Source organism: Coturnix japonica, unplaced genomic scaffold (genome assembly GCF_054131305.1).
Source record: "Coturnix japonica strain WE unplaced genomic scaffold, WE-NBRP24 Scf081, whole genome shotgun sequence".
Taxonomy (NCBI): Eukaryota; Metazoa; Chordata; class Aves; order Galliformes; family Phasianidae; genus Coturnix; species Coturnix japonica.
The window spans coordinates 1788-29178 of record NW_028188984.1 but is presented as its reverse complement, the minus strand read 5'-3'; the positions used below and the strand labels follow the sequence as shown (position 1 = coordinate 29178).

The window sequence follows — 27391 nt, the reverse complement described above, 5'->3', positions numbered from 1 at the left end:
GAGGAGGAAAAGGGGAGCGGGGCCTTTAAGGGTCAATGGGGCCGTTATTAAACCCCTTAATAAACCAGAACCGACTTTCCTAAAAGCCAGACCCCGTAACCGAACCAGGACCCCCATCCTCCATTGGGAGCCTATGGGTACCCCCACATTAGGGGCTGCTTTATGATTGAATCCATTTGAATCCATTAAATCCAGGATTGAATCCATTAAATCCAGGATTGAATCCATTTCAATCCATTAAATCCAGGATGGAATCCATTTCAATCGATTAAATCCGGGATTGAATCCATTTAAATCCATTAAATCCAGGATTGAACCCATTTCAATCAATTAAATCCAGGATTGAATCCATTTAAATCCATTAAATCCAGGATTGAACCCATTTCAATCAATTAAATCCAGGATTGAATCCATTTAAATCCATTAAATCCAGGATTGAATCCATTAAATCCATGATTGAATCATTTAAATCCATTAAATCCAGGATTGAATCCATTAAATCCAGGATTGAATCCATTTCAATCCATTAAATCCAGGATGGAATCCATTTCAATCGATTAAATCCGGGATTGAATCCATTTAAATCCATTAAATCCAGGATTGAACCCATTTCAATCAATTAAATCCAGGATTGAATCCATTTAAATCCATTAAATCCAGGATTGAACCCATTTCAATCAATTAAATCCAGGATTGAATCCATTTAAATCCATTAAATCCAGGATTGAATCCATTAAATCCATTAAATCCAGGATTGAATCAATTTCAATCCATTAAATCCAGGATTGAATCCATTAAATCCAGGATTGAATCCATTTCAATCCATTAAATCCAGGATTGAATCCATTTCAATCCATTAAATCCAGGATTTAATCAATTTCAATCCATTAAATCCAGGATTGAATCCATTTAAATCCATTAAATCCAGGATTTAATCAATTTCAATCCATTAAATCCAGGATTTAATCAATTTCAATTCATTAAATCCAGCAGCTCTGGATTAACAGCCCTACCCCAATGGTTGGGCTGCGTCACCCCGTCACCCTTTGGATTGGAACCTGGGGCACCCAAGGATGGATTGAGGGAGTCATGGAGGAGCCCAGGACCTCGCTGTGCTGCTGAGCTTCCCATTGTGTAATGGGGGGTAACCACTGAAAGAGAAAATGGGGGCAAATTGGAAGGGGGGGGATGACAAGGGGGGAAGGGAGGGAGGGGATAAGGGGATAAGGGAGGGGATAATGGGGGTGATAAGGGGGGAAGGGAGGGGATAAGGGGGGAAGGGAGGTGATAAGGGAGGGGATTGATAATGGGGGTGATAAGGGGGGAAGGGAGGGGATAAGGGGGGTGATAAGGGGGAAGGGAGGGGATAAGGGAGTGGATTGATAAGGGGGATAAGGGAGAGGATGAGGGGGGAGGAAGGGGATAGGAGGGGGAGGGAGGTGATTGATAAGGGGGGAAGGGAGGGGATAAGGGGATGAGGGGATAAGGGGGGTGATAAGGGGGAAGGGAGGGGATAAGGGAGGGGATTGATAAGGGGGGGAAGGGAGGGGATGAGGGGGGAGGAAGGGGATAAGAGGGGGAGGGAGGTGATTGATAAGGTGGGAAGGGAGGGGATAAGGGGATGAGGGGATAAGGGGGGTGATAAGGGGGGAAGGGAGGGGATAAGGGAGGGGATAAGGGAGGGGATTGATAAGGGGGAAGGGAGGGGATAAGGGAGGGGATTGATAAGGGGGGTAAGGGAGGGGATGAGGGGGGAGGAAGGGCATAAGAGGGGGAGGGAGGTGATTGATAAGGGGGGAAGGGAGGGGATAAGGGGATGAGGGGATAAGGGGGGTGATAAGGGGGAAGGGAGGGGATAAGGGAGGGGATTGATAAGGGGGGGAAGGGAGGGGATAAGGGGGTAAAACAAGGGCGGAGCGGTGAGGCTGAAGGGGTAGAAAAGGCAGGAAGCCAAAGGGGGGAAAGCGGAGTAAGGGGTAGAAAGGTGAACCCTCCCCCTAACGGTGTTTTAAGGGGACCCCCAGGACTTGAAGCTTTATTCTCCCCCCCCACCCCCACCCCCAAACAAAGAAAGCCCACGCAGCCATCCCTTCCTCAGTGAATTTTACTAATTACACTCAACTATACAGCAATTTTTATACAAAAAAAAACCAACCCAAAACTGTACAGCGTGCGCGCTCCTGTTCCAGGAACAAGACCTTTTTTTTCTGGTTGTTTTTATCCCAAAGGATAAAAAGGGAACACCCGGAGCACAACAGGGGGGTGAAAGGACACCCCTCCCCCCCCCCTTCCCATCCCCCTTTATGGTGCCACCCCATAGGGAGGGGATGGGAGCCCCCCAAGGATGGTGTGGGGACGTCAGGGTGAGGAAAGCATCCAGAACACACACATTAGGGCATCCCACAAGCAGAGACGGCAACGAGAAGATGTTGGGTCACCCATGGATGGTTGGCAGGGGGTCACACTGTGCTCCCAATAGATGGAGATGGCCTTGAGGAGGTGACACTGTGGTCTATGTCCCCCATAAGAAGATATGGATGTCACATTGTGCTCCCAATAGATGGAGATGGTCTTGAGGAGGTGACACTGTGGTCTCTTATCACCTGATAATGGCGGTGGAGCTCAAACATCGGTCCCATACATAGAGATGGTCATTGGGAGGTGACACGGTGGTCCCGGTCACCCACAGATGGTTGTGAATGTGGTGGTCCCAACACACAGAGATGGTCATTGGGAGGTGATGTGGTCACATCTGGATTGTGGGGATCAATCACAATGTGGTCCCCAACACATTGAGATGGTGACACGGTGGTTCCTGTTGGTTGTAAATGGAGATCGAAGCTGGGGTCCTCAAATGTAGAGATGGCCTCGAGGAGGTGACACTGTGGTCTATGTCCCCCATAAGCAGATATGGAGGCAACAATGTGGCCCCAACAGATGGAGACGGTCTTGAGGAGGTGACACTGTGGTCTCTTATCACCCATAAGAAGATATGGAGGTGACATTGTGGTCCCAACAGATGGAGATGGTCTTGAGGAGGTGACACTGTGGCCTATGTCCCCCATAAGCAGATATGGAAGTGACACTGTGCTCCAATAGATGGAGATGGCCTTGAGGAGGTGACACTGTGGTCTCTTATCACCCATAAGCAGATATGGATGTCACATTGTGGTCCCAACAGATGGAGATGGCCTTGAGGAGGTGACACTGTGGTCTCTTATCAGCTGATAATGGCTGTGGAGATCAACCATTGGTCCCACACATAGAGATGGTCATTGGGAGGTGACACGGTGGTCCCGGTCAACCACAGATGGTTGTGAATGTGGTGGTCCCAACATATAGAGATGGTCATTGGGAGGTGATTGGTCACATCTGGATTGTGGGGATCACAATGTGGTCCCCAATAGATGGAGATGGCCTTGAGAAGGTGACACTGTGGTCTCTTATCACCCATAAGCAGATATGGAGGTGACACTGTGGTCCCAATAGATGGAGATGGCCTTGAGGAGGTGACACTGTGGTCTCTTATCACCCATAAGCAGATATGGAGGTGACACTGTGGTCCCAATAGATGGAGATGGCCTTGAGGAGGTGACACTGTGGTCTATGTCCCCCATAAGAAGATATGGATGTCACATTGTGCTCCCAACAAATGGAGATGGTCTTGAGGAGGTGACACTGTGGTCTCTTATCACCTGATAATGGCTGTGGAGCTCAACCATTGGTCCCACACATAGAGATGGTCACTGGGAGGTGACATGGTGGTCCTGGTCAACCACAGATGGTTGTGAATGTGGTGGTCCCAACACATAGAGATGGTCCCAACACACAGAGATGGTCACTGGGAGGTGATTGGTCACATATGGATTGTGGGGATCAATCCCAATGTGGTCCCCAACACATTGAGATGGTGACACGGTGGTCCCTGTTGGTTGTAAACGAAGATCGAAGCTGGGGTCCTCAAACATAGAGATGGGCTCAAGGAGGTGACACTGTGGTCACTTATCACCCATAAGCAGATATGGAGGTGACACTGTGCTCCCAACAGATGGAGATGGCCTTGAGGAGGTGACACTGTGGTCTCTTATCACCTGATAATGGCTGTGGAGCTCAACCATTGGTCCCACACATAGAGATGGTCACTGGGAGGTGACACAGTGGTCCTGGTCAACCACAAATGGTTGTGAATGTGGTGGTCCCAACACATAGAGATGGTCCCAACATATAGAGATGGTCACTGGGAGGTGACATGGTCACATCTGGATTGTGGGGATCAATCACAATGTGGTCCCCAACACGTAGAGATGGTGACACGGTGGTCCCTGTTGGTTGTAAATGGAGATCGAAGCTGGGGTCCTCAAACATAGAGATGGGCTCGAGGAGGTGACACTGTGGTCTACGTCCCCCCATAAGCAGATATGGATGTCACACTGTGGTCCCAATAGATGGAGATGGCCTTGAGGAGGTGACACTGTGGTCTCTTATCACCTGATAATGGCTGTGGAGATCAAACATTGGTCCCACACATAGAGATGGTCATTGGGAGGTGACACGGTGGTCCCGGTCAACCACAAATGGTTGTGAATGTTGTGGTCCGAACATATAGAGATGGTCCCAACACATAGAGATGGTCATTGAGAGGTGACTTGGTCACATCTGGATTGTGGGGATCAATCACAATGTGGTCCCCAACACGTAGAGATGGTGACACGGTGGTCCCTGTTGGTTGTAAATGAAGATCGAAGCTGGGGTCCTCAAACATAGAGATGGGACCAAGGAGGTGACACTGTGGTCTACGTCCCCCATAAGAAGATATGGAGGTGACACTGTGGTCCCAATAGATGGAGATGGCCTTGAGGAGGTGACACTGTGGTCTCTTATCACCCATAAGCAGATATGGAGGTGACACTGTGGTCCCAATAGATGGAGATGGCCTTGAGGAGGTGACACTGTGGATCCCCTTCACCTGATAATGGCTGTGGAGATCAACCATTGGTCCCACACATAGAGATGGTCATTGGGAGGTGACACGGTGGTTCCGGTCAACCACAAATGGTTGTGAATGTGGTGGTCCCAACACATAGAGATGGTCCCAACATACAGAGATGGTCATTGGGAGGTGACTTGGCCACATATGGATTGTGGGGATCAATCACAATGTGGTCCCCAACACATTGAGATCGTGACATGGTGGTCCCTGTTGGTTGTAAATGGAGATCGAAGCTGGGGTCCTCAAACATAGAGATGGGCTCGAGGAGGTGACACTGTGGTCTACGTCCCCCCATAAGCAGATATGGAGGTGACACTGTGGTCCCAATAGATGGAGATGGCCTTGAGGAGGTGACACTGTGGTCTCTTATCACCTGATAATGGCTGTGGAGATCAAACATTGGTCCCACACATAGGGATGGTCATTGGGAGGAGACACGGTGGTCCCGGTCACCCACAGATGGTTGTGAATGTGGTGGTCCCAACACATAGAGATGGTCCCAGCACATAGAGATGGTCATCGGGAGGTGACGTGGTCACATATGGTTTGTGGGGATCAATCACAATGTGGTCCCCAACACATTAAGATGGTGACAACATGGTGGTCCCTGTTGGTTGTAAATGGAGATCGAAGCTGGGGTCCTCAAACATAGAGATGGGCTCGAGGAGGTGACACTGTGGTCTCTTATCACCCATAACCAGTTATGGAGGTGACACTGTGGTCCCAATAGATGCAGATGGTCTTGAGAAGGTGACACTGTGGTCTATGTCCCCCATAAGAAGATATGGAGGTGACACTGTGCTCCCAATGGGTGGAATTGGCCTTGAGAAGGTGACACTGTGGCCCCCTTCACCTGATAATGGCTGTGGAGCTCAACCATTGGTCCCACACATAGAGATGGTCATTGGGAGGAGACACGGTGGTCCAGGTCAACCACAAATGGTTGTGAATGTGGTGGTCCCAACATATAGAGATGGTCCCAACACACAGAGATGGTCATCAGGAGGTGACTTGGTCACATCTGGATTGTGGGGATCAATCACAATGTGGTCCCCAACACACTGAGATGGTGACACGGTGGTCCCTGTTGGTTGTAAATGAAGATCGAAGCTGGGGTCCTCAAACGTAGAGATGGCCTCGAGGAGGTGACACTGTGGTCTCTTATCACCCATAAGCAGATATGGAGGTGACACTGTGGTCCCAATAGATGGAGATGGCCTTGAGGAGGTGACACTGTGGTCTCTTATCACCCATAACTAGTTATGGAGGTGACACTGTGGTCTCTTGGCCCCCATCAGCAGTTGTGGAGCTCACCCCATGGTCCCCAGGAGGCAGAGCTGGAGGTAACGAGGTCCCAACCCCATCCCTGTCCCCCTCCTTAGGGTCAGGGATGTCCCACTTTGGTCCCAGCAGTGGCAATAAGGGAGGGGGGAGGGATGATGGGGGGGGGGGTTACACTTTGGTCCTCAACCAATGGAGGTGGTGGAGAGAAGGTGAAGCCTCGGATGGTGACAAGGACACGGCACCGCCCCCTCCCCAAGGAGATGCTGGTGGGTGACACTGCAGGCAGCAATAAGGACACGACACGTCGGGCCCCAAAGCATTGGAGACCCCCAGGAGGGTCCCCTAGGAGGTTCTAGGTTCCCTAGGAGGCCCTAGGTGTCCCCTAGGAGGTCCTAGTGTCCCCTAGGAGGTTCTAGGTGTCCCATAGGAGGTTCTAGGTTCCCTAGGAGGCCCTAGGTGTTCCATAGGAGGTTCTAGGTTCCCTAGGAGGCCCTAGGTGTCCCCATAGGAGGTTCTAGGTTCCCTAGGAGGCCCTAGGTGTCCCCCTAGGAGGTTCTAGGTTCCCTAGGAGGCCCTAGGTGTCCCCTAGAAGGTCCTAGTGTCCCCTAGGAGGTTCTAGGTGTCCCATAGGAGGTTCTAGGTTCCCTAGGAGGCCCTAGGTGTTCCATAGGAGGTTCTAGGTTCCCTAGGAGGCCCTAGGTGTCCCCATAGGAGGTTCTAGGTTCCCTAGGAGGCCCTAGGTGTCCCCATAGGAGGTTCTAGGTTCCCTAGGAGGCCCTAGGTGTTCCATAGGAGGTCCTAGAAGGTCCCCTAAAAGGTTCTAGGTGTCCCATAGGAGGTCCTAGTGTCCCCTAGGAGGTTCTAGGTGTCCCATAGGAGGTCCCCGATGTTCTTGGGTTAACGGGACCGCCCCCAAGGCCTCACTCCACCCCAGGCCCCCAAAGCATCCACCTGGTCCCCCACCCCCATTAAGAAAAGGAAGAAAAACTCCAAATAACCCCCCATAGAGTCCGTCCCATTGGCCGCTACACAGGCAGGATCTGCTCCAGGATGGGTTTGGCGGACGGCGGGATCCTGTCGGGGAATTTAACCTCAAACTCAATGATGAGATCCCCGCGTTGCTCGGGGTTTTTGGGGTACGGGAGCCCCTCGCCGGGGATGCGACGTTTGACGCCGGGTTTCAGCACGTCCTTAAAGACCATCGGGATGGTGCGGCCGTCCAGCGTCGGGGTGTTCACTGTGCAGCCACACAGAGCCTGGATGTGGGGCAGAGAGCGGGTTAGAACTGACCCCCAACCACCCAGATATGGGGCAGAGTGTGTTAGAACTGAGAACCCCAACCACCCGGATATGGGGCAGAGAGTGGGTTAGAACTGACCCCCAACCACCCAGATACGGGGCAGAGAGTGTGTTAGAACTGAGACCCCCAACCACCCGGATATGGGGCAGAGAGTGGGTTAGAACTGAGACCTCCCAACCACCTGGATATGGGGCAGAGAGTGGGTTAGAACTGAGACCCCCAACTACACGGATATGGGGCAGAGAGTGTGTTAGAACTGAGACCCCCAACCACCCGGATATGGGGCAGAGAGTGTGTTAGAACTGAGACCCCCAACCACCCAGATATGGGGCAGAGAGTGGGTTAGAACTGACCCCCAACCACGCGGATATGGGGCAGAGAGTGTGTTAGAACTGAGACCCCCAACCACCCGGATATGGGGCAGAGAGTGTGTTAGAACTGAGACCCCCAACCACCCGGATATGGGGCAGAGAGTGTGTTAGAACTGAGACCCCCAACCACCCAGATATGGGGCAGAGAGTGGGTTAGAACTGACCCCCAACCACGCGGATATGGGGCAGAGAGTGTGTTAGAACTGAGACCCCCAACCACCCGGATATGGGGCAGAGAGTGTGTTAGAACTGAGACCCCCAACCACCCGGATATGGGGCAGAGAGTGTGTTAGAACTGAGACCCCCAACCACCCAGATATGGGGCAGAGAGTGGGTTAGAACTGAGACCCCCAACCACACGGATATGGGGCAGAGAGTGTGTTAGAACTGAGACCCCAACCACCCGGATATGGGGCAGAGAAAGTGGGTTAGAGCTCAGAACCTTCCCCTTAAATACCCCCCACCCCCTCTTATATACCTCCCCCTCCTCAAATACCTCCCCCCCCCTTAAATACCTCCCACCCCCCCAGATACCTCCCACCCCTCTTATCCTTAGATACCCCCCTTAGCTACCCCCCACCCCCCCTTAAATACCTCCCCATTAAATACCCCCCAGACCCCCTAAATCCCCCCCACCCCCCTTGAACAACCCCACCCTTAAATACCCCCCGCCCCCCTAAATCCCCCCCAGCCCCCTTAAACAACCCCACCCTTAAATACCCCCCACCTCCCTCAAATACCCCCAATCCTCCTCAGATACCCCCCAGCACCCCTTTAAATACACCCCGCCCCCTTTAATTCCCCCCAGCCCCCTTAAATACCTCCCACCCCCCTCAAATACCTCCCACCCCCCTTAAGTACCCCCCACCCCTCTTATACATCCCCACTCCCCCTTAACTACCCCCTACTCCCCCTTAAAAAACCTCCCCATTAAATACCCCCAGACCCCCTAAATCTCCCCCACCCCCTTAAACACCTCCCGCCCCCTTTAATTCCCCCCCAGCCCCCTTAAATACTTCCCACCCCCCTTAAATATCCCCCAGCCCCCTTAAATACCCCCCCACCTCCCTTCAGTACTCCCTTAAGTACCCCCCAGCCCCCTTCAATACCCCCTATCCCCTTTAAGTATCTCCCGCTCCCTTTAAATCCCCCCTACCCCCCTTAAGTACCCCCTAAATACCTCCCACCCCCATTCCCTTGGGCTCCCACCCCCCTTAAGTACCCCCCAGCCCCCTTAAATACCCCCCAGCCCCCTTAAATACCCCCCACAGCCCCCTTAAATACCCCCCCAGCCCCCTCCAATATCCCCCAGCCCCCTTAAATACCCCCCAATCCCCTTAAATACCCCCCCAGCCCCCTTTAAATACCCCCCCAGCCCCCTTAAATACCCCCCCAGCCCCCTCCAATACCCCCCAGCCCCCTCCAATACCCCCTACCCCCCTTAAATACCCCCAGCCCCCTTAAATACCCCCCCAGCCCCTCACCACTCACCTCCCTGAGGCTGATCCTGGCGGGGTAGATGATATCGGACCCCTCCCTCCTGAACACGTTGTGTGGTTTATCTTTAACCACGAACACGATGTCGGCCGGGATGTTGGTTGGGGTCTGATCCCCTTCTTTAGGAAACGTGATTTTGGTCCCTTCCTTCCAGCCCCGTTTCACTTCGATGCTGAGGATTTTATCCTCGTTCCGCACCGTTTTCCCGTCGGGATTGAGACGTTTGTGGGAAATCTTCATCTTTTTGGTGCATCCCGTGTAGATTTCTTCCAATGAGACTCTCAGGTCGTATAGAACTGGGGGGTCCTGCTTACGACCCCCCCCATCCTGCCCCCCACCCCCCCGGCCGCGGGGGAAGCTGATGTTTCCGAACCCCCCCATGTGGAAGGTGGTGAAGGCGTCGTCCATGTCCACGTCCTCGTCCCCATTGCGCTGCATGAAGAACGTGTCAAAGGGGTTTCGGCCGTCGAAGAACTCGGCGAACATGGCGTGGGGGTCCCCGCGGAACGTGTAGGTGAATGTGGGGCCATTGGAGCCCCCTGGGCCGGAGCTGGGGGCTCCACCCTTTAACCCTATGGGGGGCGAGAAGACAAGGTGTCAGCACCCCCCATTCATCTCACCCCCCCCATTCATCACCAGGTCCCCCCCCATTCATCTCACCCCCCCATTCATTACCTCCCCCCCATTCATCTCCCCTCCCCCCCCATTCATCTCAACCCCCATTCATTCATCTCCCCTCCCCCCATTCACCTCACCCCCCCTCATTCATCTCCCCTCCCCCCCATTCATCACCAGGTTCCCCCTCCATTCATCTCCCCTCCCCCTCATTCATCTCACCTGTCCCCCACTCATCTCACCCCCCATTCATTCATCTCCCCTTCCCCCCATTCATCACCAGGTCCCCCATTCATCTCCCCTTCCCCTCATTCATCTCACCTGCCCCCATTCTTCTCCCCTCCCCCCCAGTCATCTCATCCCCCCTCCCCCATTCATTCATCTCCCTTCCCCCCCATTCACCTCACCTGCCCCCCATTCATCACCAGGTCCCCCCCATTCATCTCCCCTCCCCCATTCATTCATCTCCCTTCCCCCCCATTCATCTCCCCTCCCCTCCATTCATCACCAGGTCCCCCACCATTCATTCATTTCCTCTCCCCCCCATTCATCTCCCCTCCCCCCCACTCATTTCACCCCCCCCATTCATTTATCTCCCCTCTCCCATTCATCACCAGGTCCCCCCCATTCATCTCACCTGCCCCCACTCATCTCCCCTCCCCAACATTCATCACCAGGTTCCCCCTCCATTCATCTCCCCTCCCCCTCATTCATCTCACCTGTCCCCCACTCATCTCACCCCCCCATTCATTTATCTCCCCTCCCCCATTCATTCATCTCCCCTCCCCCCCATTCATCACCAGGTCCCCCCCCATTCACCTCACCCCCCCATTCATCACCTCCCCCCCATTCATCTCACCTGCCCCCCATTCATCTCCCCTCCCCCCCCCACTCATCTCACCCCCCATTCATTCATCTCCCCTTCCCCCCATTCATCACCAGGTCCCCCATTCATCTCCCCTCCCCCATTCACCTCACCCCTCCCCCATTCATCACCAAGTCCCCCCCATTCATCTCCCTTCCCCCCAACTCATCTCATCTCACACCCCCCTCCCATTCATTCATCTCCCCTCCCCCATTCACCTCACCCCCCCCATTCATTTCCCCTCCCCCCCATTCATCACCTCCCCCCCTATTCGTCACCGCCTGGGCCGGTTCTTCCAGCTCAGCGCCACTCCTTGTCCCCAGCCCTTCATTACCCAGCCCCACACCTCATTACCCAGCCCCACACCTCATTACCCAGCCCCACACCTCATTAGTAGTGCATCACCCAGCCCCAAACCGGCCTGCCCTGCTCAATGCTTCCCCTGCCCCATAGCACACACCCCATAGCACACACACCCCACATCCCACCCCACAGCCCCAGGGCCTGACGCTGCCGCTCCCTCCCACACCCTGACGGCCCCAAAGCTCAGCACTGAGCCCCATAGCACTGAGCCCCATAACTCATAGCACCGAGCCCCATAACTCATTGCACTGAGCCCCATAGCACTGAGCCCCATAACTCATTGCACTGAGCCCCATAGCACTGAGCCCCATAACTCATAGCACTGAGCCCCATAGCACTGAGCCCCATAACTCATAGCGCTGAGCCCCATAGCACTGAGCCCCATAACTCACTGCACTGAGCCCCATAGCACTGAGCCCCATAACTCATAGCGCTGAGCCCCATAACTCATTGCACTGAGCCCCATAGCACTGAGCCCCATAGCACTGAGCCCCATAACTCATTGCACTGAGCCCCATAACTCATTGCACTGAGCCCCATAGCACTGAGCCCCATAACTCATTGCACTGAGCCCCATAGCACTGAGCCCCATAACTCATTGCACTGAGCCCCATAACTCACTGCACTGAGCCCCATAGCACTGAGCCCCATAACTCACTGCACTGAGCCCCATAACTCACTGCACTGAGCCCCATAGCACTGAGCCCCATAACTCATTGCACCGAGCCCCATAGCACTGAGCCCCACAACTCACCCCACTAGCTGCCTCCCCATGGCCATCACCCCCCCCCCCCCAATGCCCCACAGCTGACCCCACATCCCCTCAGCACCCCCCCATACCACCGTGTCCCACCCCACAAGTTCCATCCCCACAACACACCTGCCCCCCAACTAGAACCTATAACCTCCCTGCCCCCCCCACAGACCACCCATAAGAGACCCCCCAGACCCCCAACCTCCCCCCCTGCAAGACCCCAGAGCCCCATAAGAGGTCCCCAGACCCCCAACCTCACCCCCTACACCCTCCAGACCCCCCATAAGAGACCCCCAAGCCCCAGAGCCCCATAAGAGACCCCAGACCTCCCCCCACAGGCCACAAACCCCCATAATGGACCCCAGACCCCCAACCTCGCCCCCCATAAGGGACCCCAGACCCCCATAAGAGAGCCCAGAGCCCCCATAAGGGACCCCACCACAGACCCCAGACCCCCATAAGTGACCCCATAAGAGTCCCCAGAGCCCCATTAACGACCCCAGAACCCCCATAAGAGACCCTCCAACCCCCATAAGTGACCCCAAGACGCCCCCTAAGAGGCCCCCGACCCCCATAAGAGACCCCCAACCTCGCTCCCTACACCCCCCAGACCCCCATAACAGCCCATAAGTGACCCCATAGCCCCATAAGAGACCCCAGCCCCCCATAAGAGACCCCCCACAGACCCCTGACCCCCCTAAGAGGCCCCAGACCTCCATAAGAGGCCCCCAGAGCCCCATAAGTGACCCCAGATGCCCATAGCCCTAACCTCCCCCCCATTCATCACCCCCACAAGAGGTCCGTAAGAGACCCCCAGACCCCCGTAAGAGCCCCATAATGACCCCACAGCCCCATAAGAGACCCCCACACCCCCATAATAGCCCCATAAGTGACCCCATAGCCCCATAAGAGCCCCATAAGAGGCCCCCGACCCCCATAAGAGGTCCATAAGCAACACCATAAGTGACCCCCAGAGCCCCGTAAGAGCCCCATAAGATACCCCATAGCCCCATAAGAGGCCCCTAGACCCCCAACCTCGCCCCCTACACCCCCCATAGCCCCATAAGAGACCCCAGACCCCCATAAGTGACCCCAGACCCCCATAAGAGGCCCCACAGACCCCCATTAGAGACCCCATAAGAGGCCCCCAACCTCCATAAGAGGTCCCAGAGCCCCATAAGAAACCCCTACACCCCCCAGAGCACAAGAGGCCCCAAAGCCCCATAAGAGACACCCAGTGCCCCATAAGTGACCCCAGAGTCCCATAACAGCCCCATAAGTGCCCCCATAGCCCCATTGTAGGCCTCTATCCCCCCTTCCCCTCCCCGACTCACCCTCCTCCCCGTACTTATCGAAGATCTCCCATAGACCCGTAAGAGTCCCACAAGCGACCCCAGACCCCCATAAGTGACCCCATACCCCATAAGAGCCCCATAAGTGGCCCCATAGCCCCATACCAGATCTCCATAAGAGACCCCAGACCCCCATAAGAAGTCCTAGACCCCCTATAAGAGGCCCCAGAGCCTCATAAGAGGCCCATAAGCAACCCCATAGCCCCATAAGTGACCCCAGAGCCCCATAAGGAGTCCTAGACCCCCCATAAGTGACCCTATTCCCCCCATAAATGACCCCATGGCCCCATAAAAGGCCCGTAAGTGTCCCCAGAGCCCCATAAGTGACCCCATAAGAGACCTTATCCCCCCCATAAGAGCCCCATAAGTGATCCCATAGCCCCATAAGCGATCTCCATGAGAGCCCCATAAGAGACCCATAAGTGACCCCGTAGCCCCATAAGTGACCCCGTAGCCCCATAACAGTCCCATAAGTGACCCTATCCCCCTCATAAGAGCCCCACAAGTGACCCTATCCCCCCCATAAGAACCCCATAAACTACCCCCTAGCCCCATAACAGCCCCATAGGTGACCCCATAAGTGACCCATAAGTGACCCCATAGCCCCATAAGGAGTCCTAAACCCCCCTATAAGAGGCCCTGGAGCCCCATAAGAGGCCCCCTGACCCCCACAGGAGACCCCAGACCCCCATAAGTGATTCCATAGTTCCATAAGTGCCCCATAAGAGACCCCATAGCCCCATAAGAGCCCCATAAGTAACTCCAGAGCCCCATAAGTGACCCCATAAGAGACCCCCACACCCCCAACCTCCCCCCCAAGAGACCCCAGAGCCCCATAAGAGACACCCAGAGCCCCATTAGAGGTCCCCACAGCCCCATAAGAGGCCCCCAGAGCCCCATAAGAGACACCCCACAGACCCCTGACCCCCCTAAAAGACCCCAGGCCCCCATAAGAGCCCCATAAGAGGCCCGCAGACCCCCATAAGAGGCCCTAAAGCCCCATGAGACCCCCACACCCCATAAGAAGCCCTAGACCCCCATAAGAGACCCCTAAGTGACCCCAAACCCCTTAAGAGCCCCATAAGAGGCCCCAGCCCCCCATGAGTGACCCTATCCCCCCCATAACAGCCCCATAAGTGACCCCAGAGCCCCATAAGAGGCCCCCAGACCCCTATAAGAGCCCCCCAACCCTCATAAGAGGCCCCAGAGCCCCATAAGTGTCCCCATAGCCCCATTAAAGCCCCCCCATTCCCCCTCACTCACCCTCCTTCCCATACTTATCAAAGATTCCCATAGCCCCATAAAAGGCCCATAAGTGTCCCCACAGCCCCATAAGTCACCCCATAAGAGACCTTATCCCCCCCATAAGAAACCCATAAGTGCCCCATAAGAAGTCCTAGACCCCCATAAGAGGCCCCGGAGCCCCATAAGTGACCACATCCCCCCCCATAACAGCCCCATAAGTGACCCCATGGCCCCATAAGTGACCTCATCGCCCCGTACTTGTGGAAGATCTCCCATAGCCCCATAAGAGCCCCCTAAGTGACCCCATAGCTCCATAAGTGACCCCATAAGAGCCCCATAAGAAGTCCTAGACCCCCTATAAGAGGCCCCAGAGCCCCATATGAGGCCCATAAGCGACCCCATAGCCCCATAAGTGACCCTAACCCCCCCCCATAAGAGACCCCACAGACCCCAGAGCCCCATAAGTGACCCCAGAGCCCCATAAGAGGCCCATAAGAGGACCCAGAGCCCCATAAGCGACCCCATAGCCCCTTATAAGACACCCCACAGACCCCTGACCCCCCTAAAAGGCCCCAGGCCCCCATAAGAGCCCCACAGACCCCCATAAGAGACCCGTAAGAGGCCCTAAAGCCCCATAAGACCCTCATAAGAGGACCCAGAGCCCCAATAAGTGACCCCATAAGAGTCCCCTAGAGCCCCACAAGAGGCCCATAAGTGACCCCATAGCCCCATAAGAGACCTCAGACCCCCATAAGAGGCCCCCACACCCCATAAGAGCCCCTAAAGCCCCATAAGAGGCCCTCACACCCCATAAGAGGCCCTAAAGCCACATAAGACCCTCGTAAGAGGCCTCAGACACCCATAAGAGCCCCATAAGAGGCCCCAGCCCCGCATGAGCGACCCCTAGAGCCCCATAAGAGCCACCATAGCCCCAAAGAGCCCCATAAGTGTCCCATAAGAGACCCATAAGTGACCCATAAGAAGTCCTAGACCCCCATAAGCGACCCATAAGTGACCCCGTAGCCCCATAAGTGACCTTATCCCCCCCATAACAACCCCATAAGTGACCTCCTAGCCCCATAACAACCCCATAAGTGACCCCATAGCCCCACAAGAGCCCCATAATGACCCCACAGCCCCATAATAGCCCCGTAAGAGACCCCATAAGAGACCTCAGAACCCCATAAGAGGCCCTAAAGCCCCATAAGACCCTCATAAGAAACCCCATAGCCCCATAAGAGCCCCATAAGTGACCCCGTAAGAGACCCCAGACCCCCAAACCTCCCCCCCCACAGACCCCAGAGCCCAATAATTGATCCCATAATTGCCCCCATAGCCCCATAAGAGCCCCATAAGATGCCCTAGACCCCCTATAGGAGGCCCCGGAGCCTCATAAGAGGCCCCTTAAGAAGCCCATAAGCGACCCCATAGCCCCATAAGTGACTCCAAAGCCCCATAAGAGACATCCATAGCCCCACAAGTGACCCCCAAGACGCCCCATAAGAGTCCCATAAGAGACCCCAGACCCCCATAAGAGCCCTATAAGTGACCCCATGGCCCCATAATTGCCCCCATAGACCCATAAGTGCCCCCATCCCCCATATTGATTCACCCTCCTCCCCGTACTTATCGAAGATCTCCCACAGCCCCATAAGAGGCCCTATAAGTGCCCCCATAGCACCCCATAAGAGACCCCGTAAGAGACACCCCACAGAACCCTGACCCCCCTAAAAGGCCCCAGAGCCCCATAAGAGCCCCATTAAATGCCCCCATAGCCCTATAACAACCCCATTGCAGCCCCATACTGACTCACCCTCCTCCCCGTACTTATCGAAGATCTCCCATAGCCCCATGTGACCCCATAGCCCCATAAGTAACCCCATAAGAGCCCCATAAGCGGCCCTACAGCCCCATAAGACCCTCATAAGAAGCCCTAAAGCCCCATAAGACCCTCATAAGAAACCCCATAGCCCTATAAGAGCCCCATAAATGACCCCAGAGCCCCATAAGTGACCCATTAGTGACCCCATAGCCCCACAAGCGACCTCATAGCCCATAAGAGACCCCATAAGTGCCCCCATAGCCCTATAACAACCCCATTGCACCCCATATTGACTCACCCTCCTCCCAGTACTTATCGAAGATCTCCCATAGCCCCATAAGAGACCCCATAGCCCCATAAGAGGCCCCACAGACCCCCATAAGAGGTCCCCACAGCCCCATAAGAGCCCCATAAGGGGCCCTATAGCCCCATAAGTGGCCCTACAGCCCCATAAGCGGCCCATAGACCCCCATAAGCGGCCCTACAGCCCTATAAGCGCCCCATTGCAGCCCCATAGTGACTCACCCTCCTCCCCGTACTTATCGAAGATCTCCCATAGCCCCATAAGTGACCTCAGAGCCCCATAAGTAACCCCATAGACCCCCATAAGCGGCCCTACAGCCCCATAAGACCCTCATAAAAGGCCCAGGCCCCCATAAGAGCCCCATAGAGCCCCATAAGAGACACTCCCCAGACCCCTGACCCCCCTAAAAGGCCCCAGGCCCCCATAAGCGGCCCTACAGCCCCATAAGAGCCCCATAAGCGGCCCTACAGCCCCATAAGAGCCCCATAGCCCCATAAGAGACACCCCACAGACCCCTGAGCCCCCTAAAAGGCCCCCACACCCCATAAGAGGCCCTAAAGCCCCATAAGAGGCCCATAGACCCCCATAAGAGCCCCATTAGAGGTCCCCACAGCCCCATAAGAGACCCATTAGTGACCCCATAGCCCCATAAGAGCCCCATAAGAGCCCCATAGCCCTTTAACAACCCCATCACAGCCCCATAGTGACTCACCCTCCTCCCCGTACTTATCGAAGATCTCCCATAGCCCCATAAGCAGCCCCATAGCCCCATAAGTGCCCCCATAGACCCCCATAGCAGCCCCATATGGACTCACCCTCCTCGCCGTACTTATCGAAGATCTCCCATACCCCATAAGTGACCCCATAGCCCCATAAGAGGCCCCATAGACCCCCATAAGAGGTCCCCACAGCCCCATAAGCGGCCCCATAGACCCCCGTAAGCGGCCCTATAGCCCCATAAGCGGCCCCATAGACCCCCGTAAGCGGCCCTATAGCCCCATAAGAGCCCCACAGACCCCCATAAGAGCCTCATAAAAGGCCCCAGACCCCCATAAGAGCCCCATAGACCCCCATTAGTGACCCCATAGCCCCATAAGAGCCCCATTAGAGGACCCAGAGCCCCATAAGAGGCCCCCACGCCATAAGAGGCCCCATATTGACTCACTCTCCTCCCCGTACTTATCGAAGATGTCCCATAGCCCCATAAGAGCCCCATAGAGCCCCATAAGTGCCCCCATAGCCCCATAAGAGCCCCATAGACCCCCATAAGAGCCCCATAGACCCCCATAAGAGCCCCATTAGTGACCCCATAGCCCCATAAGAGCCCCATTAGAGGACCCAGAGCCCCATAAGAGGCCCTAAAGCCCCATAAGTGCCCCATTGCAGCCCCATACGGACTCACCCTCCTCCCCGTACTTATCGAAGATCTCCCATAGCCCCATAAGAGCCCCAAAAGAGACCCCATAAGAGGCCCTAAAGCCCTATAAGAGACCCCATAGCCCCATAAGAGTCCCATAAACCCCCATAAGAGCCCCATTAGAGGCCCCATAGGCCCATAAGACCCTCATAAAAGGCCCCAGACCCCCATAAGAGCCCCATAGACCCCCATAAGAGCCCCATTAGAGGACCCAGAGCCCCATAAGCGACCCCATAGCCCCATAAGAGCCCCAGAGACCCCCATAAGCGGCCCCCACACCCCATAAGAGCCCCATAGACCCCCATAAGAGCCCCATAGACCCCCATAAGAGACCCTAAAGCCCCATAAGAGCCCCATTAGTGACCCCATAGCCCCATAAGAGCCCCATTAGAGGACCCAGAGCCCCATAAGCGGCCCTACAGCCCCATAAGAGGCCCTAAAGCCCCATAAGAGCCCCATTAGTGACCTCCATAAGCGGCCCCATAAGAGCCCCATAAGCGGCCCCATATTGAATCACCCTCCTCCCTGTACTTATCGAAGATCTGCCATAGCCCCATAAGCGACCCCATAGCCCCATAAGAGCCCCATAAGAGGCCCCAGAGCCCCATAAGAGCCCCATAGACCCCCAAAAGAGGCCCTAAAGCCCCATAAGAGCCCCATAGACCCCCATAAGAGCCCCATTAGTGACCCCATAGCCCCATAATAGCCCCATAAGAGGCCCTAAAGCCCCATAGACCCCCATAAGAGCCCCATAAGAGCCCCATTAGTGACCCCATAGCCACATAAGAGCCCCATAGACCTATAAGAGCCCCCAAAGCCCCATAAGAGTCCCATTAGAGGACCCAGAGCCCCATAAGCGACCCCATAGCCCATAAGAGCCCCATAATGACCCCACAGCCCCATAATAGCCCCATAAGTGACCCCATAAGCGGCCCTCACACCCCATAAGAGGCCCTAAAGCCCCATAAGAGCCCCATAGACCCCCATAAGAGACCCCACAAGAGGCCCTAAAGCCCCATAAGCGGCCCTATAGCACCACAAGAACCCCATTAAATGCCCCCATACGGACTCACCCTCCTCCCCGTACTTATCGAAGATCTCCCATAGCCCCATAAGAGACCCCATAGCCCCATAAGAGGCCCCACAGCCCCATAAGCGGCCCCACAGCCCCATAAGAGCCCCATAGACCCCCATAAGCGGCCCTATGGCCCCATAGCAGCCCCATAGTGACTCACCCTCCTCCCCGTACTTATCGAAGATCTCCCATAGACCCATAAGAGGCCCATAGACCCCCATAGACCCCCATTGCAGCCCCATATGGACTCACCCTCCTCCCCGTACTTATCGAAGATCTCCCATAGCCCCATAAGTGACCCCATAGCCCCATAAGAGCCCCATAAGAGGCCTCATAGCCCCATAAGAGCCCCCATAACCCCATAGACCCCCATTACAGCCCCATAGTGCCTCACCCTCCTCGCCGTACTTATCGAAGATCTCCCATAGCCCCATAAGAGCCCCATAAGAGACCCCATAGACCCCCATAAGAGCCCCATTAGTGACCCCATAGCCCCATAAGAGCCCCATAGACCCCCATAAGAGACCCTAAAGCCCCATAAGACCCCCATTAGTGACCCCATAGCCCCATAAGAGCCCCATTAGTGACCCCATAGCCCCATAAGCGGCCCCATAGCCCTATAACAACCCCATCGCAGCCCCATATGGACTCACCCTCCTCGCCGTACTTATCGAAGATCTCCCATACCCCATAAGTGACCCCATAGCCCCATAACTAACCCCATAGACCCCCATAAGAGCCCCATAGACCCCCATAAGAGCCCCCATAACCCCACAGACCCCCATAGCAGCCCCATAGTGACTCACCCTCCTCTCCGTACTTATCGAAGATCTCCCATAGCCCCATAAGAGCCCCATAAGAGACACCCACACCCTATAAGAGCCCCATTAGTGACCCCATAGCCCCATAAGAGCCCCATAGACCCCCATAAGAGACCCTAAAGCCCCATAAGACCCCCATAGACCCCCATAAGAGACCCTAAAGCCCCATAAGACCCCCATTAGTGACCCCATAGCCCCATAAGAGCCCCATTAGTGACCCCATAGCCCTATAACAACCCCATCGCAGCCCCATATGGACTCACCCTCCTCCCCGTACTTATCGAAGATGTCCCATAGCCCCATAAGAGCCCCATAGACCCCCATAAGAGCCCCCATAACCCCATAGACCCCCATAGCAGCCCCATATTGCCTCACCCTCCTCGCCGTACTTATCGAAGATCTCCCATACCCCATAAGTGACCCCATAGCCCCATAAGTGCCCCCATAGACCCCCATTACAGCCCCATACGGACTCACCCTCCTCGCCGTACTTATCGAAGATCTCCCATACCCCATAAGTGACCCCATAGCCCCATAAGAGCCCCCATAGACCCCCATTACAGCCCCATACGGACTCACCCTCCTCGCCGTACTTATCGAAGATCTCCCATACCCCATAAGTGACCCCATAGCCCCATAAGAGCCCCATAGACCCCCATAAGAGACCCTAAAGCCCCATAAGACCCCCATTAGTGACCCCATAGCCCCATAAGAGCCCCATTAGTGACCCCATAGCCCCATAAGCGGCCCCATAGCCCTATAACAACCCCATCGCAGCCCCATATGGACTCACCCTCCTCCCCGTACTTATCGAAGATCTCCCATAGCCCCATAAGTGACCCCATAGCCCCATAAGCGGCCCCCACAGCCCCATAAGAGCCCCATAAGGGGCCCTATAGCCCCATAAGCGGCCCTACAGCCCCATAAGCGGCCCACAGACCCCCATAAGAGGCCCCATAGCCCCATAAGAGCCCCATAGACCCCCATAAGCGGCCCTATGGCCCCATAGCAGCCCCACAGTGCCTCACCCTCCTCGCCGTACTTATCGAAGATCTCCCTCTTCTTGGGGTCGCTCAGCACGTCGTAGGCCTCGGCTATTTCCTTAAACCTCTCCTCAGCTCCGGGTTCTTTGTTCTTATCCGGATGAAAGCGAAGCGCTTGGCGCCTATAAGCTCGTTTAATCTCTTCATCCGAAGCTCCCCGGGCCAGGCCCAGTGTCCGGTAATAATCCTTCCCCATGTTGCCGGTGTTTTAGGCCCGATTTTAGGCCTCGCTCCCCGCCCCGTTTTTATAGGCCGCACCGGCGGAACCTTCCAGAGCCCGCCGCCTCCAGAACCTTCCGGGCCCTCACGGTTTATTCCACCAATCAACGCCCGGATTTTCTTGATTGGCGTGGAGCTGTAACCAATCGATGCGCGGGGTTAAATGATTGGCGTTTCGGCTCGGCCAATAGGAGGATGGGAGGTGGGTGGGAGGGCGCAGGCGTGGTGGGGAATGGGAAGGAGGCGGGGTTAGCGTTGCCGTGGTAACTGTTGGGGGGGGTGATTTAATGGTTGTTGCCATGGCGACCGGCGGCACAACAGCGGCCTGGGCCTGTCACCATGGCAACACAGCTTCCGGTCAGCTGAGCCTGTTACCATGGCAACCGTCAGCCATAAGTGATGCTCAGACCCCCAGTCACCCACCAATGGCGGCCTGTGCCTGTCACCATGGCAACCGTCATCCAATCAGAGACAGCCAGGCCCACATGGCACCCATGGCAACTGCACCATGGGGTACCCAAAGCCCCATAAGAGACCCCAGACCCCCCATAAGAGACCCCCAACCTCCACCCCACAGACCCCCCATAAGAGACCCCCAACCTCCCTCCCCACAGACCCCAGACCCCCCATAAGAGACCTCAGACCCCATAAGAGACCCCCAGAGCCCCATAAGAGGCCCAAAGCCCCATAAAACACCCATAGAGCCCCACAAGAGGCCTCCAGACCCCCATAAGAGACCCCCAGACTCCCATAAGAGACCCATAAGAGGCCCCAGAGCCCTGTAAGATGTCCCCACAGCCCCATAAGTGACCCCAGACCCCCATAAGAGCCCCATAACAGGCCCCAGAGCCCCATAAGAGGCCCAAAGCCCCATAAAAGACCCATAGAGCCCCACAAGAGGCCCCTAGACCCCCATAAGAGACTCCAGACCCCCCATAAGAGACCCATAAGAGGCCCCAGAGCCCTGTAAGATGTCCCCACAGCCCCATAAGTGACCCCAGACCCCCATAAGAGACCCATAAGAGGCCCCAGACCCCCATAAATGACTCCAGACCCCCATAAGAGGCCCCCAAAGCCCCATAAGAGGCCCCCAGACCCCCAACTTCCACCCCCACAGACCCCAGACCCCCACAAGAGCCCCATAAGAGGCCCCATACCCCAATAAGAGACCCCCAGACCCCCATAAGAGACCCATAAGAGGCCCCAGACCCCCATAAGAAACCCCCAGACCACCATAAGAGACCCATAAGAGGCCCCAGAGCCCTGTAAGACGTCCCCACAGCCCCATAAGTGACCCCAGACCCCCATAAGAGCCCCATAACAGGCCCCAGAGCCCCATAAGAGGCCCAAAGCCCCATAAAAGACCCATAGAGCCCCACAAGAGGCCCCTATACCCCCATAAGAGACCCCAGACCCCCCATAAGAGACCCATAAGAGGCCCCAGAGCCCCGTAAGTGGTCCCCACAGCCCCATAAGTGACCCCAGACCCCCATAAGAGCCCCATAAGAGGCCCCAGCCCCCCAACCTCCCACCCCACAAACCCAACTGCCCCATGGGGTCCCCACGTCCCACCTCATCCCCCCTTGCCCCTAATTGACACCACATCTCATGGTGTCCCCATACCTCACCATGTCCCCATAGAGTCCCCATGTCTCGCAATGTCCCCATAGTGTCCCCTGTTATCCCCACACCCCACAGTGTCCCCCTGTCTTTAGGTGTCCTTATGGCCCTCCTATACCCTACAACAACCACAACAACCCCAGCCCCACACATCCTATGGTGTCTTAATGTCGCTCCCATGGTCTCCCACCCACCCAGGGCTGTGTCAGCTCCCCCACCCATGGGTGCTGTGCCCCCCCCCCCCCCATGCTGACTCAGCAGCACCGCACCCACCTGCCCTGACTCACCTACACCCACGTGGCGCCTGGGGGGGCGTGGCTTCCATCAGACTCCGCCCCCTTTTCCGCTCAAGCCCCGCCCCCTTTCAACCCACCCATTATTTTCCATTACCTGCCCCATATCCGAAGCCACGCCCCCTCATTCAAGCCACGCCCACTCGACATCTCTATTTGCATAGCCACGCCCATTTCCAGCACAACCATATCCAAAGCCACGCCCCCTTACTTCAAGCCACGCCCACAACGAGACCTCTATCTGCATAACCACGCCCATTCCTATAGCCACGCCCCTTTCATTTAAGCCACGCCCGGTCACTCTATTTGCATAGCCACGCCCACTTTCCCACCACGCGCCTCTTTCCGAAGCCACGCCCCTTCCTTCAAAAGCCACACCCACCCGGCATCGCTATTTGCATAGCCACGCCCATCCTGTAGCCACGCCCACCCATATAGCCACGCCCCCTTTCTTTTTTAATCCAATCTCGGCTCTATCCCGCCCCCCGCGCCGTGACGTCACGCCGCTCCAGGCCTCTCATTGGCTCTCCCCCCACGCCACGCCTTCCTATTGGTCACCGCGTTGCTACGCTCGCAGGTTACCCCTAGAGAAGCGCTTGGACACGCCCCCCTCACCTCTGATTGGCCCCGCGGCCCCACGCGATGGGCGGCGATTGGCTGCGGGGGCGAAGGGTCCCGCCCCGGAGCGATCACGTGATTGCGGCGGGCCGGCGGCGGAGCGGGCGCCATGAAGCACTACGAGGTGAGGCGGCCTACAGCCGGGCCTACATCCGGGCTACAGCCGGGCCTACATCCGGGCTACACCCGGGCCTACACCCGGGCCTACATCCGGGTCTTCCCTCGCTGCCGCCTCGGTGGGGTCGGGGGGGGAGCGGCGCCGTACTGCGCATGCGTTGTTCCCTCAGGGGACAGCGACACTGCGCATGCGTGCGACCTCTGAGCAGGAGGAGGACAGTGCGCATGTGCGCGGCGAGGGGCGGGGGAGTGGCTGGTTGTGCGCATGCGCACTGCGCGGTTCCTTTGGCTTGGGGTTGTGCGCATGCGCTGGCTTTCATGCCCGCTCCTGGGCACGCATGCGCAGTGAGGAGGAAGAGTAGGCCTGAGGCCTAGCGAGTGTTCCCAGCTGGGAATGGGGGGGTGACACGTTTTGGGGGGGGGGGGGGGGGGAACGTAACTTTTGTGCCCCCCCCAACCCCAAACACACACCTCGTGCCCCCCCCCCGGCTTTTAGTGCCCCCCACACACACCAGTTGTGGCCCCCCCCCCCTTTGTGCCCCCCCCATTTCAAGCCCCCCCCTTTTGCCCCCCCACACCCTTTGTGCCCCCCCCCAAACCGTTTGTGCCCCCCCCACGTTCTATTCCCCCCCACCTTATTGTGCCCCCCCCACCTTTTATGCCCCCCCCTTCACTCCTCCCCCCACCTCTTATGCCCCCCCCACCCTTTGTGCCCCCCCCACACAGACATTTTGTGCCCCCCCCCCACTCTTTGTGCCCCCCCAACACCTTGCCCACCCCACACCCATGTGCCCCCCCCGTCACCTTTTGTGCCCCCCCCTCCCATTTTAAGCCCCCACCCCCTTTGTGCCCCCCCACCTCTTGTGACCCCCCCCACCTTTTATACCCCCCCCCTTTTGTGCCCCCCCCTTATGTGCCCCCCAATACACACCCTTTGTGCCCCCCCAACACACACACTCTTGTGCCCCCCCCACTTTTAGTGCCCCCCCCCCACACCCTTTGTGCCCCCCCCTTATGTGCTCCTCCACACACACCTTTTGTGCCCCCCCCACTTTTTGCCCCCCCCCCCCTTGGTGCCCCCCCCACCTTTTGTGCCCCCCCCCCCCATTTCTGCCCCCCCCCCATTTTAAGGACCCCCACACACACCCTTTGTGGCCCCCTCCCACCTTTTGTCCCCCCCCCCCAGTTTTAAGGCCCCCCACACTTTGTGTCCCCCCCCACACGTTTTGTGCCCCCCCCTCACTCTTTGTCCCCCCCCCACCTTTTGTGCCCCCCCCACCTTATTGTGTCCCCCATACACACCCTTTGTGCCCCCCCATCTTAGTGCCCCCCCCACATTTGTGCCCCCCCACCTATTTATGCCCCCCCCCCACCTTTCCCATACACCTTTTGTTCCCCCATCCCCCCCACACCCGTGTGCCCCCCCCCACTTTTTGTGGCCCCCCCACCCCCACCTTTTATGCTCCCCCCCACACTTCTTGAGCCCCCCCCCATACCTTGTGTGCTCCCCCCACTCTCTGGTGCCCCCCCCACCTTCTATGCCCCCCCCCTCCACCTTTACTGCCCCCCCCACACTTCTTGAGCCCCCCCCCATACCTTGTGTGCTCCCCCCACTCTCTGGTGCCCCCCCCACCTTCTATGCCCCTCCCCTCCACCTTTACTGCCCCCCCCACACATTTGTGCCCCCCCCCCCCCCCATACACCTTTTTTGCCCCCCATCTTATTGTGGCCCCCCCCTCACCCTTTGTGGCCCCCCCCCACACACACCTTTTGTGCCCCCCCTTCTCGGCCCCCCCCCACCTTTTGTGCCCCCCCCCCCGCACTTTTTGTGTCCCCCCTTCTCTGCCTGCCCCCCCCCACCTTTTATGCCCCCCCCCCCCCACTTTGTGCCCCTCACACCTTCTATGCCCCCCCCCACATCTTGTGCCCCCCCCCCCCCCCCCATGCCCTTTGTGCCCCCCACCCAAACCGTTTCTGCCCCCCCCCACCCTTTGGCGCCTCCCCCCACCTTCTATGCCCCTCCCCACCTTTTGTGCCCCACCCCTCATTTTAGTGCCCCCCCATTTTAAGGCCCCCCCCCCCCACACCCTTTGTGCCCCCCCAACCTCTTATGCCCCCCCCGCATTTTGTACCCCCTCCCATTTTAAAGACCCCCCCCACACACGCTCTTTGTGCCCCCCCCCAACTCATATGTCCCCCCCACCCTTTGTGCCCCCCCCACCTTATTGTGCCACCCCCCACACACCCTTTGTGCCCCCCCCATTTTAAGGCCCCCCCCCACCTGTTGTGCCCCCCCCAACTTCTATGCCCCCCCCACACACTCTTTGTGCCCCCCCCCACACTCTTGTGCCCCCCCCACCTGTTGTGCCCCCCCCATTTTAGTGCCCCCCCACACCTTATTGTACCCCCCCATACACACCCTTTGTGCCCACCCCCCACCTTTTGTGCCCCCCCCTTTTGTGCCCCCCCCATTTTAAGCCCCCCACCCTTTGTGACCCCCCCCACACTCATGTGCCCCCCCCCACCTTTTGTGCCCCCCCCCATTTTAAGGACCCCCGCCCCCCCCACCCTTTGTGCCCCCCCCACCTTTAGTGCCCCCCCACCTTATTGTACCCCCCCATACACACCCTTTGTGCCCCCCCCACCTTTTGTGCCCCACCCACCTTCTATGCCCCCCCCACCTTTTGTGCCCCCCCCCCATTTTAGTGCCCTCCCCCCCACACCTTTTGTGCCTCCCCCCCATTTTAAGCCCCACACCCTTTGTGCCCTCCCCCACCTTTTGTGACCCCCCCCCATTTTAAGGGCCCCCCCCCACCCTTTGTGCCCCCACACACACTTTTTGTGCCCCCCCCCATTTTAGTGCCCTCCCCCCCCCCACCTTTTGTGCCTGCCCCCCATTTTAAGTCCCCCCCCACACACACCCTTTGTGCCCCCCCCACCTTTTGTGACCCCCCCCCCATTTTAAGGGCCCCCCCACACCCTTTGTGCCCCCCCACACACTTTTTGTGCCCCCCCCCCATTTTAAGGACCCCCGCCCCCACACACTCATGTGCCCCCCCCACCTTTTGTGCCCCCCCCATTTTAAGCCCCCCACCCTTTGTGACCCCCCCCACACTCATGTGCCTTCCCCACCTTTTGTGACCCCCCCCAATTTAAGGCCCCCCACCCACACCCTTTGTGACCCCCCCCACCTCTTATGCCCCCCCCTCCACTTTTTGTGCCCCCTCCCATTTTAAGGACCCCCACCCCCACCCCCACTCTTTGTGCCCCCCCCCACCATTTGTGCCCCCCCCATTTTAAGCCCCCCCCTTTGTGCCCCCCCCACCTTAATGTGCCACCCCCCCACACCCTTTGTGCCCCCCCCACCTTTTGTGACCCCCCCCATTTTAAGGACCCCCGCCCCCAC

The 27391-nt window shown here is 57.0% G+C and overlaps 1 protein-coding gene and 1 long non-coding RNA gene across 4 annotated transcripts; one reads left to right on the top strand and one right to left on the bottom strand.

Annotated features, from left to right (window-relative positions):
* Positions 1 to 1901: 1901 nt before the first annotated feature.
* Positions 1902 to 3845, top strand: LOC146751523 (uncharacterized). The gene is made up of 4 exons (XR_014941439.1): positions 1902 to 2661; positions 2738 to 2876; positions 3120 to 3591; positions 3673 to 3845. It is a non-coding gene; the product is annotated as an uncharacterized LOC146751523 (long non-coding RNA).
* DNAJB1 (DnaJ heat shock protein family (Hsp40) member B1) lies at positions 2087 to 24002 on the bottom strand. Of its 3 annotated transcripts, none has more exons than XM_085534371.1 (5): positions 23866 to 24002; positions 21104 to 21473; positions 9437 to 10014; positions 4010 to 7530; positions 2087 to 3695 (listed from the first exon to the last, which is right to left on the bottom strand). In XM_085534371.1, exons 2-4 carry the CDS (start codon positions 21312 to 21314, stop codon positions 7300 to 7302), a joined length of 1020 nt encoding a protein of 339 aa, XP_085390497.1. In that variant the 5' UTR covers positions 21315 to 21473; positions 23866 to 24002; the 3' UTR covers positions 2087 to 3695; positions 4010 to 7299. The 3 variants fall into 3 exon arrangements, 2 of the variants coding, with proteins under 2 accessions (XP_085390497.1, XP_085390498.1); XM_085534372.1 differs by lacking the exon at positions 23866 to 24002 and having other exon boundaries at positions 4010 to 5363; positions 6159 to 7530; positions 21104 to 21472; XR_014941438.1 differs by lacking the exons at positions 9437 to 10014; positions 21104 to 21473; positions 23866 to 24002 and having other exon boundaries at positions 4010 to 5363; positions 5844 to 5981.
* Positions 24003 to 27391: the final 3389 nt, after the last annotated feature.